We start from the raw sequence: 20597 nt of genomic DNA on the forward strand, positions 1-20597 counted from the left end.
GCCAGTCAACCAGCCAGAAAACCAGCCTGCCAGTCAACCAGCCATCCACTCATCCAGCCATCCACTCATCCAGCCATTAAACCGGCCTGCCAGTCAACTAGTCATCAGGTCAGTAACCCAGCCAGTGAAACAGCCTGCTAGTCAACCAGCCTGCTAGTCAACCAGCCTGCCAGTCAACCATCCTGGCAGTCAATAAACTAGCCAGCCAGTGACGCTGTCACCTGTTAGTACTACTGTGTTCCACGGTGCTGTTTTCATTCCAGTAAACATCCGAGAACTCGGATACAATCTGCCCATCGCTGATAAAGAGGGGCTTTGGCACAGTGGTAGACAGCATCAACCAGTTGCGGACAACATCAGACTGGGAACCAAACACTGGGGACTGGGACTCCCAGCCAGCCCTGGAAGACAGTCCAGCCTGGCAGCACACTGACTCATTCTGCCTGCTGGCTCCAGTGGCATGCTGGCTTACCGGCTGATTGTGTACCAGCTTTTTTTTTTTTACAGCCTGGTTGTTTACAGTCTGATTATTTACTGGTTGGTTGTTTATTGCCTGGCAGTTACTGACAGTTTTGGTAATAACTGGCTAATTGATTGGTGGATGATTGTTATTACTTGTTGAGTCAAGCTTTCTTTTTACTGGCTGGTTGCTTGCAGGCTGATGGGGGGGGGGGGGTGACAGCATGGGAGCAGGCTGACAGGAAGTGCAGATCTGCTGACAGGAAGTGCACATCCACTGTCACCCTTTCCAGGGATACCATGAATGACTCCACAACACCTCACAGGGAATGTTCCCTCAAGACTAATTATAGACAGCTCAGTGACAGCTCTCTCTCTTCCCTACTTCTCTCTTTCTCTATGCCTTTTTCTATCATTTCCCTCTCAATGTATTTTTCCAGCCTTTAACTCTCCCTCTCTCTTGTTCTCTCTCCATCTCTCTCTCTCTCTCTCTCTGTCTCTCTCTGTCTCTCTCTCTCTTTCTCTCTCTCTGTCTCTCTCTCTGTCTCTCTCTGTCTCTCTCTGTCTCTCTCTCTGTCTCTCGTTCGCTCTCTTTCTCTCTTGTTTCTCCATGTGCTTCAGTCCCTCATCAACGTCTCACTTCCTGTTGTCCCGTTCCCCCTCCCAGCCTCAGCAGCGCCCTCTGCTGGCTTGACTGTGGCCAGGTCGCTGGTCAGGACCACCTCCTCCCTCACCACCAGGATCAACATTTGAAGGATGAGACAGAGACACACAACCTTTGCGTATTTTGAATGTGTTGCTTGTGGACATCGACATGGGGCCAGCTTTGGCTAATTTAGTTCACTGTGGTGGATGGCAAGATTGGCTCCATTCGGTCTTTTGACTAGGGCTGCAACAACAAATCGATAAAATCGATACATTTGATTATTAAAAGCTTTGGAGACAAATTGCATTATCGATTTGTTGTGTCGCACGAATATTACACCACTCATTAAGTTGCGGAAATGTTTGAGTATTCAAAAAAGTTGAGTTGAGCGTGGAGCAGAACAGAGCAAAAAATAAATAAAAATAGCGAGCAAAGCGGAGCAGAGGTAGAGGAAAGACCATCGGAGAGACCCGTAACGTTGTTCTGAAACACATGACGGAGGCAGAGAAATCAGTATGACTTAAGTCAGGGGTGGCCAACCCTGGTCCTCGAGGGCCACTGTCCTGCATGTTTTAGATGTTTCCCTGCTCCAGCACACCTGATTCAAATTAATAGTCATTACCCGGCTTCCACAAAGCTTGATAACGACCAATTTATTTGTTTATTTGTTTGAGCAGGGAACCATCTAAAACATGCAGGACAGCGGCTCTCGAGGACCAGGATTGGCCACCCCTAAGCTAAGTCATCTTAGGGTTGGAAACATTTCACTCTAAACTAGAGAGGGTATAATTTCTGGGGAAATTGTAAACATTTATGGGGAAATTGTGGAATGTGCTACTGTATTTTTGTACGCCCTTCGACTGGTTAGCTGCTGCAATTCCCACACAACAGAAGTGTAAGAGTTAGCTAGCTCTACAATTTACCGGGGATTGGTCTGAATCTAGGAGCAAAATGGAGCACAGCTGCCAGCTGTATGTATATGCAGGTAGCAACGCGAGTGCTAAATAAGTATTTAACTGGTTGGCTCCATGACGATGGAACGTAAATCCCTATACAAGCAACGCAATCAGGACCAAGGCGAACATTTTGAAACCGACGTTGTATAAGTAGTCCAAATATTGAGGGATCCTTTGGGGTGGGAAAATAATAACAATAAATATAAATGAGAACATTGGTTGTGCTCGCCGAAGGCTTGAGCCCAATTTTTATCCTATCAATCGATTAATCGAAAAAACTATTGACAGATTAAACGATTATTAAAATAATCCTTAGTTGCAGCCTTACTTTTCCGTCTACATAGTTGGTTGTGATCATGTATGATTTCACTATCAAATTGTGTGATAACTTGGTTTTGCAATCATTTGCATTTTTATTGTCTTGAGGAGTTTAAAGCTACAGTCCTCACCTCTCCTGCCCTCTTCAGGGTTCCATCCTGGGTCCTCTCCTTCCCTCTAAGGGGGCGGAATGAAGGAGTGTGTGTTCCACACACACAGAGCTGTACTGGTACCAGTACAGCTCTGAGCTGGTATACAGTAGCCAGGTAACAGTTAGCCAGCCAGCCAGGCAGCCAGTCTACCATCCAGCCTGCCAACTAGCCAGCCTGCCAGTCAGTCAGTCAGCCACCCAATCAGGCAAGCTGGTGAGTAATGCAGGCTGTCTGGAGGGTCTCAGCTCCATCAGTGTTACAGCAGGTCCTGACTGACAGCTGAATGACTGTCTCTCTCCACCAGGACAGACAGAGAGACAAGGAGGCAGACAGACAGACAGACAGACAGACAGACAGACAGACAGACAGACAGACAGACAGACAGACAGACAGACAGACAGACAGACAGACAGACAGACAGACAGACAGACAGATAAAGACATAGAGAGACAGAGAGAGACAGAGAAACAGAGAGAAACAGAGAGAGACAGAGAGAGAGACAGGGAGAGAGACAGGGAGAGAGACAGAGTGAAAGAGACAGAGAGAGAGAGAGAGAGAGAGAGAGAGAGAGAGAGAGAGAGAGAGAGAGAGAGAATATGAGAATGGGAAAGAGGAATGGACCACCTAGAGAGTGAGAGGGAGGACTGGATGAGAGAGAGACTGAGGGACTGAATCAGGAGAGAGAGGTGGGAGGGAGGGACTGGTTCCCTGGGGAGACCAGGAGAGAGAGGCAGACTACAAATGTATTGCCTTGCGCTTCAACAATTGTGACAAAAGGCTTTCAATAACAAGCGCTACAAAGGCACGCCAGAAATGATAAAACGTTGGAACTGGTCCATGGCATCTTTCTGCAGAGATGAGCTGATGCTGCCAACAGAACTTGTTCAGCATGTTAAGTACTGAGTTTGGACAACTCGCTATTCGGCCAGCGCATATGACGGCGTAGATCAACACTATGCTCGTCTTAATGATTCGTGTTAAGCAGCATCACAAATGCATTGCTTCATTGTAAATACAGGAAAAAGCGAATAAACCAGAACAAATACATGTTTTGTTTCTACTGCAAGCAACAATGACTGAACTCATTTCCGAAGCCCAGTCAATGAAAGAGGGCTCACCGGACACCGCGTACGTTATCACAGAGCAACAGATTGGTGTTGCTCGCCCGCAGCGCGTTGACACCTCCACCGGCCCCGCGCCTCTGCGCGGAGAGACAGCATGCTAGACACGACAAGAAGGACGCAGCTATGCCTTAGTCTGCAGTGTAGGTATACTGAATGAAGAACTGCGAACACTAGAGAATGCAGTCAGGACGGTGATCTGTTTACGTAGGTTTAAGTTAGAAGTGGGTTTCCTAGGCGTCCAAAAAGATGAGGGCCCTCGACTATTTGGGCTCTGCTACCCAGTTCCCTGTGAAGGGATATACTTACAGGCATATGTCATGGCGAAGCTACTGCTGGTGTCAACCATATCCACCTGCGGTACCAGCTTGGGGATGTCCTGGTGGCGCGAGAGGGCGAACCGGAACACCTCATATTCGTGAGAGCCGGTTGGGAACAACCCACCTAAGAAACAGATAAAAAAGTCATTCCTGACAGAACAAGGCTTTACATACATGTGGGATTCAAAGAACGTGTTGGGGATGTGTTTTACAAGTCAATACGCAGCCTACGACACAAGACAGTCGTGAAACTTGAGTGCACTTGTCATTACGCAGCCGTTCATATAAACGACAAAATAGTCGGCAAACGGCTAATGGATTACATATTGAGAATTACAGACGTCATTACGTGTTCGTAAAGCTCACCTATGTTGATATTACTTGGGAAACTTGTACCACGACAACATCCGAGCAAAAAACTGACAAACACCAAGATGAAGCTTTGCTGCATATTTCCTTTAGCATTGGCGACAAAACAAAGAAATAAAATCCATCCACAGGTTTGTGTCCAATTCCCTCCAAAAAAACAGTATCGGTTGATTCAAAACGTATCCATATTGTAATGGAGGTTAACAAGATAATGCGGAGCTTTTGCCTCAGCCACTCTCTCGCTCTCCCTGCTGTGCGCGCAGAGCCAGCGGTAATAACCATGCCAATCGAAGCGCCGACTACGACTGAGAGAGAGAGTCGTACCTACATCATCACATAGACTGTGAGAAAAACTCCGGTTATATCAGCGTGGTAATGGGAGGTCACCACGGCTCTCTCGGCCTCCGTCAGCACTGTCATTCACTGTCAGGAAGCGCAGCGGTTTGACTAATCGGTGTTGATAGAGAAACTGGGAATGACTGATTCATCTTTTCAGGATGAAACATTTCTACACGCGACATAATTGCATGTAGATATACGAAAGAGCTGTGTTGTGCTTGTATAGCCTGCAGGCACACACACACAAACTTTTTTTAAATGTCGGTAGAGGAGGCAGGCCTAGTAGTCTCAATACTACATACAGTAGTTTATTATTACAATAACCGTTTCATTATAGTAACTTCAACTTCATGTAGGCTACAGAGGTATAGCCCAGATCATTCACCTCCAATGCATCTGCTCACAGAGAAGCCTGTCCTAACGGCTTAACTTCTACATGTGTAGTCTAGTCTCTAAGACGCTGCTGTAATTAGCGCAGTTAATTTTTTTGCTGCGGTGGCAGAAATCTGACTACAAGACGGCGTGCTTTTATCTGAACTGGCACGCGAATTCAAACCTCTCACGCGGGCTCTAATCTAGGCGCATCGGGACTCCTTGCGCGCAGCGAGTTAACGGTCGTGCTCGGTGACTGCCTGATGGGGCTGATAATAGGCTCATTACGAGCGCATTTGGCCTCATCATCCCCCGCTCCCCGGTCCCCGGTCTCCGGTCTGCTGCAGCTTGCGCTGCTGTGATCATAGATTATGGAATCACGGAGACAGATTGTTTCAGTAACGTTCGCTCCAGGTGTTTTGAGAACCGACCCTTATCTTAGTTAATATGTAAAATATCCTCATACTCAATTCGGAAGTTTGGAATGTTTGAAATTTTTTTTTTTTTGCCTCATGATGATTAGTTACGATAACAGTTTTGGTAATTACAACCTTTTACCAAAGTAGGTGCTCAGACAAAGATGGATTTATTTAAACTATAGGCCTATTTACATATTTGTATATCTGTATATCTATACAATTATCTATTCCCACTCCCATTCACATGTAATTATACCAAGTATACCATGCAGCCTACTGTACCATGTTTACACAGGCACAAGGCTGACTCTCTCCTGCCTGTGTCCTGTCAGACCGGAGCTCTGTTCCAAGGGCCCTTGTACAACCTGTGCTCTCACCATGTCTAACCACATCATCATCACCTGCTTCTGTTTACGCTGACTGACTCTGACTTAATGGTATGTGTGTATGCATGTGTATGTGTGTGTGTACACAGGTATTTGTGTATTCATACGTTTGTGTGTGTACATATATGTGTTTATGCATTTATGGTTGTGTGTGTGCATGGTATTTGTGTTTAAAGGGTGGGGGGGGGGGGGCACATAAATGAGTTATGCAGCATCCCTACTGTGAGTCCCCCATTTTCCATAAAGACTGTTAAGAGATGCTGGCCGTTTAATAAGTGATGACAGCATTGTGCACACACAGCATTCCCAGCACAGCACGCCTGGTGACGTTGGTTAGTGTAGGCCCACCACACTAACACTTCACATGCATTCAAACGGGGCTCTCTTTGGTGATCGAGATTACAGTTTCTGCATGCTTGGGTTCTAATACACTGAACAAAATGATAAATGCAACACTTTAGTTTTTGCCCCCATTTTTCAGGTGTAAGACTTTTTCTATGTACACAAAAGGCCTATTTCTCTCAAATACTGTTCACAAATCTGTCTAAATTCTGTGTTAGTGAGCACTTCTCCTTTGCAGAGAAAATCCATCCACCTCACAGTTGTGGCATATTAAGATGCTGATTAGACAGCATGATTGTTGCACAGGTGTGCCTTAGGCTGGCCACAATAAAAGGCCACTCTGACAACCAGTCAGTTAGGGTTAGCAGTCAGGTCGAGACCCCGACCTGATGAGGACGACCCGATGAAGATGATGACTAGTCTCAACCAGAGAGACATTGCTTTTACCCAACAGCAACTTGTTGGTGTAGTGTGTTTGCATTCAGTTAAGGGCTTTCGCATGGTTTTCTTTCTTTCCAATTCTTTCCCTCTCTCTCTCTCTCTCTCTCTCTCCCTGTTCATTGGTCTTTCTCTTTGTCTCTTTTTCTATGCATTTTTCTATTGTTCCTTTAGTCTCAGGACAGTTTACTGAACTACAGACACAGGCTCGCTGTGCTGTGTGTGTGTGCTCTAACAATCCTCCACTCCCTTGTGAGTCACTGGTAAATGTGTGTCAACCACCAGTTGACCAAGACACCACTCTCATGGAAGGACAGAGGTTGAGAGAGGGTGGGGCTGGGACACGGGTTGAAGCTGGGTAAAGGAGGCAGTCTTTGGGGAGGGGGAAGGGAGGCAGAAGTTGAGGCTGGGGGGAGGGACTGGCGATGGAACTAAAGAGGAGGGGGAGGGCTGACAGCCCAGACAAGCCAAGACCCATTTTCAGCATGATGAGCTGTAATTTGTCAAGTCTCGGGGCACAACACGTTTCAAACGTGGCGTCCATTGCTGTTAAGCGGTCTGTAGGGGAATTAAATATTAAACAGATGAATAATGAAACAATCCCAGACCAGCTCCTGGGAAGCGTGGTTCTGCAGACCAAGTGTCGCATTGATTGTTCCAGTTTACCTAAGGGCGCAATCAAAGCAGCACTGAGCTCCGCTTGGCTACTCTGCTTCCAAGCCTCCAGGCTCCCACAGCCCCAGGCCGTCTCCACCGCTGGCCCGGTCTGCCCTGCCCTGCATGGGCACAGGAGAGGGGAGGAGGGGGGAGGAGATGGTGGAGCATAGCTAATATACCTCTGCTTTACAGTAATAGAACATTTTGGATCTCATTAGTCTTTCAAATCTTTTCACCTGTGATGAAGAGAAGGAAGGAGAGGAACTGACACAAAGAGAGGAGAGGAGTTGAGAAGAGAGGAGTTGAAAGGAGTGGAGAAGAGGGGAAGGAAGGAGAGAAGTTGAGAGGACTGGAGAGGAGAAGGAGAGGAGATAAGAGAGAGAGAGAGAGAGTTGAAAGGAGAGAAAGAAAGATGGGAGTTAAGAAGACAGGAGGAGAAAGAAAAGGGCAATGGAGAGAGGAGAGAAAGTGGAGAGGAAAGGAGAGAAGAGTAGAGGAGGAATGAAAAGAGAGGAAAGGAGCAGAGAGCAAGGAGAGAAAGAGAGAGAGCGCAAGAAAGAGAGAGTAGGGGAACAGTGAAGAGAGGAGTTATGCATTTGATTAAGGAGAGCAGAGTGGCGTGCTGGGGGTGGAGGCCATTACTGTCATTACAAAACAAAGTATTCTGCGGCTTTTGAGAGACCTGGCTCCTCCCAGGTTCATCCTGCCCTGCATCTCTGCTGTCAACTCTTCTCCCTGCACCAGGCTCTGAGGGCTCCAGGCATTGAGCACAGATTGAGGTTGTTTCTCTTTCTCAATGCCTCTCTCTCTCTCCATCTCTCTCTTTTTCTCTTCCAAGATAGCAGGATGAAAGTGAAGCATAATTCTGTCAAATTTCCCTGTGAATGAAAAGACTTAGCCTGGCAACATCAGCTTTTCATATGAAAAGAGGCAATGAGAGAGAGAGGGAGAAGAGAGGGAGTCACTTTTACTACAGTAAGTGGTCTCTCTTTCACCCCCTGGTGACACAAGAACCGGTCTATCTGTCATCCCAGGTTATCTAGGCAACACATGAACTGGTCTTTCTCCTTCCCAAGTCATCCAATCTAGACAAAGTTATCTAGACAATCCGATTGTCTAGATAACACAGGAACTGTTCTCTCCTTCCCTGGTTGTCTAGGTAACACATTAACTGATCCCCCCCCCCCCAAAGTCATCTAGCACAGGAACTGGTCTATCTCCTCACTTGGTTGTCTAGGTAACACAGAGATTGGTCTTTCTGTCTCCCTCCAGGTCGTCGAGGTGACACAGGAACTGGTCTCTCTCTCACCTATGTCGTCTAGGTAACATAGGGAGTGGTCTCTCTCCTCATAGGTTGTCTAGGTAACACAGGCAGAGGTCTCTGTCCCCCCTTGGTAACCCAGCAGGATCAACGGCCTCACAGGTGTGCTCTGCATGTCCTCGTCTGTCTCTGAACCTGCACTTCCACATCACACTGATGTGTGGACATGTCCTTTCTGTTGTGTTTTGGATTTATGGGAAAAGGGGTGTGCTACTCCTTTTTTCGCTACTCTCTCTTCTGTTCTCTCTCCCCCTCTCTCTCTCTCTCTCTCTCTCTCTCTCTCTCTCTCTCTCTCTCTATCTCTCTCTCTCTCTCTCTCGCCTTCTCTCTCTCTAAATATCCTCTCCCTTTTCTCTTTCTCCCCCTCTCTCTTTCTCTCTATAAATCGCTCTATCTGTAGTTCTTCTTTCTCTTTCTCTATGTCTATCTGTCTCTCCCTGATTTATGTCTGTCCCTCTCTTCCCCCTTCAGATGCTTCGGGGAGGTTTGCCCATCAACATACTGTCAGATCACTCAGACTCAGAAGGTCACAAGCACACCATCAAACACTGCATGAGCTAGACCTTCAGAGAGGATGGTGTGCGTGTGTATGTTGGGCTGCCTGTTTGGCTTTGTCTGTGTGTGTTTCTGGTTGAGTGTGCATGCGTGTGTGTTTGTTCTGGAATGTCACTAGGCACAGATACCATATCCTTTGGTATACCCCCCCACACGCTCTCTTTCCTGTGTCACCTCCTTCCTCTCTGTCAATCTATTCTGTCTCTCACTCATCTATTCCTCCCCTCTATCTTTTGACTCCCTCCCCCTGTGAAATATAAGAGGGTGATTTATGTCCTCCTCGAGAAGCAAAGGAACACGATGAAATAGAAACTGATTTGATGAGGAGAGGAGAGAAAAGGAGCAGGGAAGGCGAGGAGGTAAAGCCCAAATGTGTGTGGGTGAGCAGAGCCGTAGATTATAGAGCTGTGCAAATTCTATCTGTTTCCCTCTCTCCCTCTCTCTCCCCCACTCTCTCACTCTTGCATTCTTTTTTTTTCTTCTTTTATTTAAAGATCACATATAATTGCTTTTTTGTGCGGCGGTTGTCATGGTAACTACAGAGTTTAAAAGAGTTCCATCGAGGCCAGATTTGACGGTTTATGTTCTCTTGTCAGGGTACCTGTGTTCAACCCTCACACGAACACACACACAATACACAATACACCACACACACATATGCAGGGGGTGGGATGGGGGTGGGTTTAGGGTTGGGGACCTTTTATCTTGACATGGTGGAACACACAGACCACCCACACTACGCTACAGACACTATCACAATCACATGCATGCTACAGCACACACACACATTCAGATAGACAGGAAAGCAGACAGGAATGCAGACAGACAGACAGACAGACAGACAGACAGACAGACAGACTGACAGGCCGGCAGGCAGGCCGGCAGGCAGGCAGGCAGGCAGGCAGGCAGGCAGGCAGGCAGGCAGGCAGGCAGGCAGGCAGGCAGGCAGGCAGGCAGGCAGGCAGGCAGGCAGGCAGGCAGGCAGGCAGGCAGGCAGGCAGGCAGAGTACAGCTGTAGCACAGTCAGCAGTTTTAACAGTGAGGACATCACACATCGATGCACTCTGGTACCGTTACCGGGAGTACACCGTCAATCAGGAAGACGGATCACAGATGAGACCCAGAACAGATGGAGAACTGGGAAGAAGTGTGTATGTGTGTCTGTGTGTGTATGTGTCTGTGGGGGTCAGATGGGGGCTATTAATGTGAAGGTTGCCGGTTTGATTCTTGGCCGTGCAAAATTACATTCTGTCCTTGGGCAAGGCACTTCACCCTACTTGTCTCGGGGCTAATGTCCCTGTACTTACTTACTGTAAGTTGCTCTGGATAAGAGCGTCTGCTAAATGCTTACATGCCTGTAGACAGTGGGAAAAAAGTTAAAATATTTGACTGCAACAGTATATCTGCTGAGGTTGGGCTAAACTCTCCGTCCAGCCTCTCTCAATGTTGCCCCATGGTTCACAACACGGCCAACCAATGTTGCCCGAATTTCATGACATATACTGTAAGATTGGCCCTATTCTTCCACGGCCTCCAGGTCTACCTCTCCCTCTCCCTACCACTCTTCCTCCACGGTCTCCCCCTCTCATCCTCACTCTCCCTCTTCCTCTTCCTGCAACATTGCCCTCCATTATGGATGAAGACAGGTATACGGACCTGTTTATACTGCTTACACCTGATTGGTAGGTTCACAATTATGCATTTTAGTGCTTGTACACCTGGGACCCGTTTGATCCATTTCTTCACATGTGTGGCATTTTACAAGGCAGTGTTTAAAAAAGGCAATAAAGTGACATCATCTTATATTTCTGTGTCTAATGTAGAAAAGTGTGTTTAGTGATTCGACTTATGTACGTACATTTATAAACGTAGCGTTATCTGCGCCATGGCCAACCCGCTTTTTTCTGCGAATCTACGTTACGTTGTTTTGATTTATGGCGTGTTACATTTCTTCAATGATTATAAAAAGATTTTCATAAGAAATGTCTATGTATGTGAACTTTATTTGTAACAACTGTGGCAATTTCCTCCCATGACTGACTAACTAACTTTAGCTAATTTGGTGAGATTTTTTCCACAATGCCCATCAGAATCAGAATTCGGTTTATTCGCCATGAAGCTTATGTTACACAAATACGCGATTTACTGTGGCAGAAAGGTGCAAACAATAAACGGGTATAAATTAAGTACAAAATACGTTAGTGACACTAATTCTAAGAACTAAACAATTTAAAAATATAACAATTTAAAAAATATATATATGTAAAAATAAGAATAATAATTTGAATCAACAGCATGAGCGGGCAATTTAGGCAAATTGCTCTGCATATCCCAAACAATGTAATTTCTCTATCTTTTACGGCTCTGACGAGAACGTCGGTCTCATCCTGTGAACCGCTCCTGGCGTTCGCCTGGCAATCCACCGTTATAATGGGAATTCGCCATGGAACAAGCGCTGCTCTTAAAGGGAATGTGAGATGATGCTCTGATTGGTTTATTGCACGTTACGCCCAAACCACACCCATTAGTAATGTAGCTACTTCAGACCAACCCTTTTTAGACTTGCGCCAGGCGCAAAGTCATTTATCCCGCAGGCAATATAACAACCAAGCTGAAGTCATGCCCACAAAGTTACTTGCGCTTTGCGTTTAGATACTTGCGCTTCAGATCGTCAAAATAGGGGCGTTTGTGTCTAAACAATCGGAAAAAACTGTAAAGAGGTAACAATCATATCTCATATCTCATAATCATATCATATATTTTCATTGTATGTTGATTTCAATCTATGATACATCATTTTTGAAAGCTTACAATCTACACTTTCCTGATCTGTAAAAATAAGACCTTGGCTTACATGCAGACTAAAATACCAGCACGTGTCCTATGCACCGGCACGGCGCGTGGATGTCATGCTCTGCAACACTCTGCTATTATGAAATCACATCTCTGTGTGGAGCAGCCTGCTAGCTAGCTACTTAAAGTATGGTCATTAGCTATTAGTGTCCATTGTCTGTTTTACCCTAAACAGATAAAAGACTGATGAAGGCTGAGATGGCACTAGCTAGCTACTGTACTACGTTTTTGTAACATGGTAAGTATTGGTAATTATACAAAAATTGATTATATAGGCCTGGGAGGATTAGACACAGTAAGAATATGGTATAAGTACCAGGTGCCTATATGGGGTCCATTGATTATTTAACGCTCCCCAGCATCACCAAAAAGGTTGCATATTTCTCAACTTTCTTAGTGCTTGAATCTGAAGCACTCCTCTGCCCCTTCTCGATTTTTCATTGACAGTGTATTGTAACTCGTCGTGTCGCTTCACTACTCCATGTATGAATGTCCTATTAATGTGTGTCTACGTGTATTTGTGTGTGCGTGGGAGTGTGCGTGTATGTTCTTGTGTGGGAGTGTGTGCGTATGTGTTTGCATGTGTGTGTGTGTATGTGTATATCAGCAGTATTTAGGACAGCGCCTCATGCAGACACCAGATACCAGCCCTGAGCTGTTGTGCTGACTCTGGGTTTCCTCCTCCCGGCAGCCATCTTAGAGAGAGAAGAAAGAGAGGAAAGAAAGAGAGAGAAGAAAGGAGGGCTGGAGAACGAGCCTGACGGGCTGACTAGCAGGCTTACAGCCGTGTTGCAGAAGGAGGGTGAGAAAGACAGGGAGAGAAAGGAAGAGAGAGAGAAAGGGTGGGCAGAGATAGACAGAAGGAGAGGGAGAGAAATAATTTTGGGAGATAGAGAGAGCAACAGAGAGGCCCAGAGAGAGAGAGAGTGAGAGACAGACAGACAAACAGACAGACAGAGAGAACAGGGAGAGAGAGAGAGGTGTAGAGGTTGAGAGAGAGAGAGAGAGAGAGAGAGAGAGAGAGAGAGAGAGAGAGAGAGAGAGAGCGAGAGAGAAAGGGAAGTGTAGAGGTTAAAAGAGAGAGAGAAAGAGAGAGTGAGTGAGGGTGAGAAGAAAGAGAGATGACAGAGCTGAACACAGCTTTCAGAACAGTTGGACGTCATCAGAAACTTCCAGAACAACAACAACAACAACACTAAGTTAGTTTCACTTATAAAGTATTCCTCCCATCCTCCTCCCCTCCTCTCTGTCCTAACCTCTCTCTCTCTTTCTCTTTTTCTCCCTCTTTTTTGCCCTTTTTTTCCGATTGGCCCTGCATTTGTCTTTCTCTCCCTCTCCCACTCTCTCCCTCTCTGTCTTTCTCTCCCTTTCTTTATCTCTACCACTCCCTCCTTGCAAATCCCCCCTCTCTTTCCTGTTTGGAGCTTGCTCAGGGTGTACAGTAGGCTATGGCAGCTGGATGGTTTCATAAGGTCAGATGATGTTGTTCCCACTATACACCCACACGTACACACACACATACAGGGACGTGCACAGGAATTTTGAAGGGCAGTTGTTCTGGCCTGAAAAAGGGCACCCTCCTCCCCACCCCCCCCCCAAAAAAAAGGAAAAAAAAAAATGGCCTGCCTACTAATGATAATAATTCATGTCACGCATTACTTCCGTCATTTATTCTTCTTGTTAAAACTAAATTTTATAAACTAACCATCAGCAGACATGTAGCTTTGTTTTCCTACCAAAAAATTAGCATGTGAAACAGGCTGGTTGTCTGGTAGGCAAGCTAGTCGTCTGATTGTTTAGGCTAAACGTGGCAAACTGAGCCTGGATTCATTCAGTCATTTAGCAGACGCTTTTATCCAGACCGACTTCCAGTAAGTACAGGGACATTCCCCCCGAGGCAAGTAGGGTGAAGTGCCTTGCCCAAGGACACAACGTCATTTGGTGTGGCCGGGAATCAAACTGGAGACCTTCAGATTACTAGCCCCATTCCCTAACCGCTCCGCCACCTGACTCCCTTATATGAAGATTTTAATCGTTCAAATCAAACTTGATGATTGTTCGTTTATTAAACATTTCTGCAACTTAAAACTCACCTTTTCTGGCAACGTCAAAGCAGTTTTTTATCGACACAGAATAAAACAACCGTGACCGTCTCTTAAGTGCAAGAAAATGCAGGCTCAGGTGACGGTCGCGTGCAGTACCGCAGAGTAAACAGAGTAGGGGACATACCCCCTCCCCCTTGTGACTTCCACTCTTGTTGCCCATAGGCTTATCGATTGGAAGTGAATAAGGCTACTTTATGAAATGTTTCGGGTGGCGATTTATAAAATCTAGGTCTACATGAAATTCTGCAGCTATTTAAATTCACTATTATTTATTTAATTTCCTCGGAAGGGCACTTTGACTTGAGGAGGGCAAAAGGGCAGTTGCCCAGGCAACCTTAGCCATAGCCTGTGTACGTCGCTGCACACATACATAAACGTATGTACACCCACACACTGACACACACACACACACAAACACACGCACAAAACACACACACCTGTGTTGAGGATCTCCAGTAGTAGAGGTTGGTCTGCTGTGCTCTATGAACAGGCCTTTGAGTGACGAGCCTCACAGCTCACACCCCTGTGGTTGAAAACACATGAATAAAGCATTCAATAATGTGCTGAATAACTTGTAATGTGACAATTAATAATGTGTTGGATGTTTTCCTGGCTGCTGCTGGGAGCCAAGTGCAGGGCTGTGGCCATGATTATTTAATAGTGTGTTACATTCAGAGAGGGGCAAAAAGCAAAGCTTGCAGAAAGAAAAACAGGAGAATCAAGCGGAATTCTTTGGGGGGGGGGGGGGGCGACCGGGTGTTACAAAACGCTTTCTTTCATGAAAAATTGATGCGTTCAGGTTAGAAAGTGGACTTTTTACAACTTCTCCGGTTGGGTCACCTTCCAGTGCTCAGAGATTGGGAATCCTTTATGGGACAGTGAATATAGAATGCATCAACACTCACCAAAACTCATCACCTATCGTGGATGTCAAGCAGGAAGCAGGAAACAGGTACAGTACTCAAACAGTGATTCAAACCAAAAGCTAACTTTATGCATTACATACAAGTTGATAGAGTTTAGTAGACTGGAACCATGCCTGTTTGTGTGTCTGTTGTTGTGTGAGCGTATGGTTATTTGTATGTTTGTATGGTTCTGTGTGCATATGTTTGTGTGCATGTGTTTGTTTGTGTATAGCATGTGTGGTTGTGTCGTGTGTACCTGTGGGTTTTTGTATGTGGTTGTGTGTGTATGGTTGTTGGTGTGTCATATTTAAAGTGTGCTCCCCTGTCCAGTCTAATACCCGAAGAGCAACCTTCAGCATTGAAGCACAGGGGTCAAAACTCTGCTTACTCAATCAAAACTTTAGTTACTAAACTTCACTCTGGTAACAGCAAACCTTACTTTGCAAAATATTCTGGGTGGATGGCATGTATCCGGTGTGGTGTGTGTGTTTGTTTCCATGTGTCAGGAAGGGGCATTTTGGTGATGAGGATCAGGAGTTTGGGTATGTGCTGTGTGTGGCTGGGTGGGGGTGTGAGGTCATTACAGTACCTCACAGCTCAGCATTGTACAGTTGGTCCCGGCTGGGGGGGCTAATAACTCAAGGAGCCTGAGGGGTTACTGTAATACATAAGGTCCAGTAATTCAGCGTTTTGCTAAATCAGACATATAGTGCCTTTAGGGGGAGGTAGATGGGGCTGTAAATGGTGGGTGGGGGAGGAGCAAAAGTGCTGTGCTCGTAATGCAAGGGTCACACGCTCAACCCCGGCCAAGTGAAACCCTGGTTGTTGTGTTCCCACTACTTTCTTGGTTGGAACCTGTGTGTGAAGGTACGTGTATTTATGTGTGCATTTGTAGGTGCATGTGTGTCTGTTTGTGTGTGTGTGTGTGTGTTTGTGTTTGCATGTGTGTGAAGGTGTGTGAAAGTGTGTGCACTAACCTTACCACACAAGTGAAAGGCTTTACTGGTAGATGCAGGTGCATGCTGGGTAACACAAAATAAGGTGGCTGTATGTGTGTTGGTTTTGCATTATGAAAACCCCATATTCATTTCAGGTGTTTGAGGAGAAAAGAGGGGTTTAAGGAGAGGAGGTAGCAAGGAGATGGAGGAGACGAGTGGAGGGAGGAGAGAGGTGAGGAAAGCAGAGAGGAGAGCCATGAGAGAGGGGAGGAGGGAGAAGAGAGGAAATAGAGATGATAGAGAGGGGAGGAGGAAATAAAGGAGAAATAGAGGAGAAAGAAGATAGAGAAGAGAGGAGGTAGAGGAGATGGAGGAGAGGAAAGATAAGAGTTAATATACATAATAGGAGAGGGAAGAGCGAGGAGACAGATGCAAACAGTTTGGGGTTCATTTACTAACAATTTACGCAGTTTACGGTGCGTCTGTTTATGCGAGTTCGGTAATTTAGTAGTTTATGCAACTTCCTCATTATGCGTAGTATTTATCAAACCTGACACCCATCAGGCAATCAGCGCATACTCCGCCCTCAAGCGTAATTAGAGCGCCTCTAAAAGAACAATGGGCCCGCATGTTTCTATCATAGATCTTCCTACGGGAAAAAGAAAGCGCAAGCTTAAACGTGCATGAAGTAACAGCAAACCTGAACATATTACAGGGCAGAACATTAAAATGTACACGTATTAATTTAACAGACACTTTTATCCAGAGCGACTTCCAAGAGAGAGCTTTGCAAAAGTGCATAGGTCAATGATCATAAAAAACATTGCGGGTAACCAAAACATGAAGCATTTGAACATGAAGAACATCCACACCCTCGGAAAGAAAATTGGCCTATGTCTTCGCCTTGCTCGGCTCACTGCTGCCATTGAATAAGGTAACACAAGAAAACTCGCTCCTGGTTTACACCTGCTTTAAAGAGGCAGAGAATTTCCCCCGCAGAATAGAGGCACGTTTTTACTGGCAGTCTTTGCAAATACCGCAGACTATATAGGTGCACTTTATGCGTATCCTTCCACCTTTTTGGGTGGAACTCCCACTCTCCCCATGACCCTCCCACGAACGCATATTGAAAGCGCAACTTGTCTGTTCTCGCTCATGTGGCAGGCAATCTGTGATTTTACCCAAGTGGTTAAAGAGAAATAGATCTGTAGACCTGAATATATTTGAACTGCTACTGTACCTAGTATGAAAGGGACATCCTGACAGCATGTATGTAATGTATATTGCAGTGTACCATTTCTTATGTATAAGATTTCCAGAACATTCACTGACACATAGAGGCACACAACATATTCATTTAAAGATCAAACGTAGGTGTGTGTTTGCATAAATGTGTGTGTGAAGGTGTCTTTGTGTGTAGGTGTGTGAATGTGTAGCAGTCTGTGTGTGTGCAGATGAGCAGATGTGTGTGAGTGTGTGACTGTGGGTGTGTGGGTGCATGTGTGTGTACATGATGTGCGTGTGTGTGTATTCGTTGCTGTGTGTGTACTGTATCTCTCCACTGGTATTTTGAGGACGACTGGCTCTTTGATCCCCTGTTTGAATTCGTCAGCAGAATATCCTCATACCTTTCACCCCCACCTCCCTCTCTGTCCCTCTTTCTCTCCCATCTCTTCTTACTGCTCTACCTCCCTCTCTTTCTCTTCCTCCTCCTTCCTGCCTCTCTTTCTCTCTCTTAACCTCTCTCTCCTTTGCCCTCTCTCTCTCTCCCTCTGCCCCACTCCCCAACTCCCTCTATCTCTCTCTTCCCCCGCCCCCATCATATCCCAGCAGCAGCTGCAACTCTCCTCCCATTGGCCTCCTCCACTCCCCTCCCCTATCCTTACACCTCCTCCCCCTCTTCTCCTCTCCTCACATCTTCCTTCCCCTGTCATCTCCTCTCCCCTTCTCACATCTCCTCTTTTCTTCTCCCTATGCTAACATGGAACTAAAGCCTGATCGTCTGTATGTACAGTTCCACATGGAATGAGTGTGTTAGTTACACAACCTCGGGCTCTGATCAGACATCAGCTACTCCTCAGAGGTCAGAGGCTTCCAGCATATTCTGTGGCTCTGCTGGGTAAGGAGATCAGAGAAATATATTTTTCTAATTAAACCTGCTCTGTCTGTGTCTGACTCACTATTCTGTCAATAGACTAGACTACCTGCCCTACTCAATGATTGAGTATTGATGTCAGGATTCTCTGCTGCCTTGCACTGATCAACAAATAAACACATGCACACATTGACACTCACATATGCACACACACATACTCACAAACACACCTTCATTTCCACACTCACACACACAATTTCTCACACACAATCACACAGGTTTGGTTTGCTGGGTTGAGGTGAATAACATGAAAATGAGCGACGTGGTACGGATCAAGACAGGAAAAGAGAGACACATGCAGATGTACAAAAAAAGAGTAAAACAGTGTAAGGAAGAGTAGATAGAGAGAGACTGTAAAACAGGGTGAGGAAGAGGAAGGAGAGAGAGAGAGAGTAAAACAGGGTGAGGAAGAGGAGAGGGGGAGAGAGAGAGAGACTAAAACAGGATGAGGAAAAGGAGAGGGAGAGAGAAAGAGAGTAAAACAGGATGAGGAAGAGGAGAGGGAGAGAGAGTTAATTAGAGATTGGGGATGAAGGGTAGAAGCTCCAGCAGAGAGAGCAGGAGGGGCCTGTCGCTCTGTCAGCTGCCCAGCCAGAGGGCCCACAGCTGGGAGGCGCTTCTGCCGAGCCCTGGGCGACTTCTGGAGCTTCCAGCAGAGTCCCGGCATACATAAACCCACCCCGGCACACACACTTACACCCCGTATGTGTATGTATGCGTATGTATGCGTGTATGCTGTAAGTGTGTGTGGGTGTGTATGTATGTGTGTATGCGGTAAGTCTGTGTGTGTGTGTGTGTGTGTGTGTGTGTGTGTGTGTGTGTGTGTGTGTGTGTGTGTGTGTGTGTGTGTGTAGGAGAGAGGTGACAGAGTGACAGGGTTCAGGAACATGATGCACAGGAAATCATTTCAATGTGCAAATAAGCACCACAAATAAACACAGCTCTGTCTGAGATGCGCGCACACACACACACACACACACACACACACTCCTCTTCACTGAGTCTCAGGCAGAGTCATTAATAAACAGAGTTGTCTAATTAGGGTTAATCAGAACCCTCTACAGGACACAAGTGATCGTAGGTGCTGTGTGTGTGTGTCTGTGCATGCATGTGTTTATGTACAGCATGCTTCTACGGATGAATAGGATTAAAGACCAAACATGGCCCAGTTCTTGTGATAGGGGCTGGAGGTTTAATCATTCGTTTTTTTCCTTGGCAGAAGGTGGGATGGAGGGAGGGATAGAGGGAGCGATGGAACGTGGGGTGGGTGGAGGGAGGGATGGAATGGAGGATGGAGGGATGACGTATCTTTAAGATGAAAGGCCCTGAGCCTCAGTGGACCTGGGAAGAATATGAGGAAAAGCAAGAAGTAGAGAAACAGGAGGAAGAAGAGGTTTTGCTCAGGCCTACTGCATGCTCTAGCTGCTCCAACCAGAGAGAAAGAGAGAGATAGTTAGAGAGACAGAGAGAAAGTTAGAGAGACAGTGAGTGAGAGAGAGGGAGTAGGATAGAGAGATAGTGTGACAGAGAAATAGAGAGAGAAGAAGAGAGAGGGAGGGACAGAGAAGGAGCGGGAGAGAGACAGATGACACAGAGAGTGTGAGAGGAGGAGCGGAGTAAAAGAGAGATAAGAGACCGAAACTTTTCCCAGCTCTGTCTGTCAGAGCAACAGAACTAACCCTGGGGCAGCTGTTCTCCTTAACGCTATGAGTGTGTGTGCATGTGTTTGAGTGCATGTGTGTGCGCGTGCTTGCACCCGTATGTGTGTGTCTTCTTGTCAATGCTGGGGGAACACACAGCTTAAATAAATGAAGGAACAAGAAAGCCCATGTTGTGTAGCTGCTGTCTCCTGCCTGTGTCTTCTGCATGGCTGAACAGGCCGACTGGATCTGCCTCCAACCGTATTAAACGCTCCTCTCTTTCCCTGCCTCTCTGTTCCTCTCTTCATTCCTCTATTTCTCCAGTCATTTTTCTCTTGCTCCTTTCTATCTCACTGTTCACCCCATGTTCATGCTCTGTCTCCTCTCTATGTCACTCTCTCGTTCTTACTCTAACTTTCTCATACTCATATTTTCTCACTTTTTTGCTCTGTTGTCTCTCTCACTCTTTCACTCTCACTCTTGGCATGAATGTTCAGGTTACACAATGTTGCAAAAGCCGCCCAGTGCAGAGACAACACTTGGAATCGTTAACACATCAGAGAACATAATCTACATCACTCATAAAACAAACATCCATGCAAATATAATCATGCAAAACAAATGTGTGTGTGTAATTACCGAACATAATGTTCAGGTGGAGAATAGTTTCAACAATTACACATGGTTGATTCACTGTACCTCAAGTTGTGACACTGGAGGTGTCGAGTTGTGGGTCCCTAGCCCAGAAATCACCTTAGTTTCTCACTATCCTCAAGCTCTCTGTTGTTTGTAATGAACTGGATTTTTTTTTTGGGGGGGGGGGGAATATTG

The 20597-nt window shown here is 46.1% G+C and overlaps 1 protein-coding gene across 2 annotated transcripts in view; it reads right to left on the bottom strand.

Moving 5' to 3' along the window:
• gria1b (glutamate receptor, ionotropic, AMPA 1b) overlaps positions 1-4423 on the bottom strand; it is a 45205-nt gene extending 40782 nt beyond the window's left edge. For both annotated transcript variants that reach the window (XM_084683407.1, XM_084683406.1), the window contains exons 1-2: positions 4339-4423; positions 3962-4096 (exon numbers count right to left, since the gene is read on the bottom strand). In XM_084683407.1, coding sequence (XP_084539533.1) covers positions 3962-4096; positions 4339-4423 — 220 coding nt within the window. The remainder of the gene's footprint in view (positions 1-3961; positions 4097-4338) is intronic.
• Positions 4424-20597: the final 16174 nt, after the last annotated feature.

Source organism: Hypomesus nipponensis, chromosome 20 (assembly GCF_054491055.1).
Source record: "Hypomesus nipponensis isolate SF chromosome 20, ASM5449105v1, whole genome shotgun sequence".
NCBI classification, from domain to species: Eukaryota; Metazoa; Chordata; class Actinopteri; order Osmeriformes; family Osmeridae; genus Hypomesus; species Hypomesus nipponensis.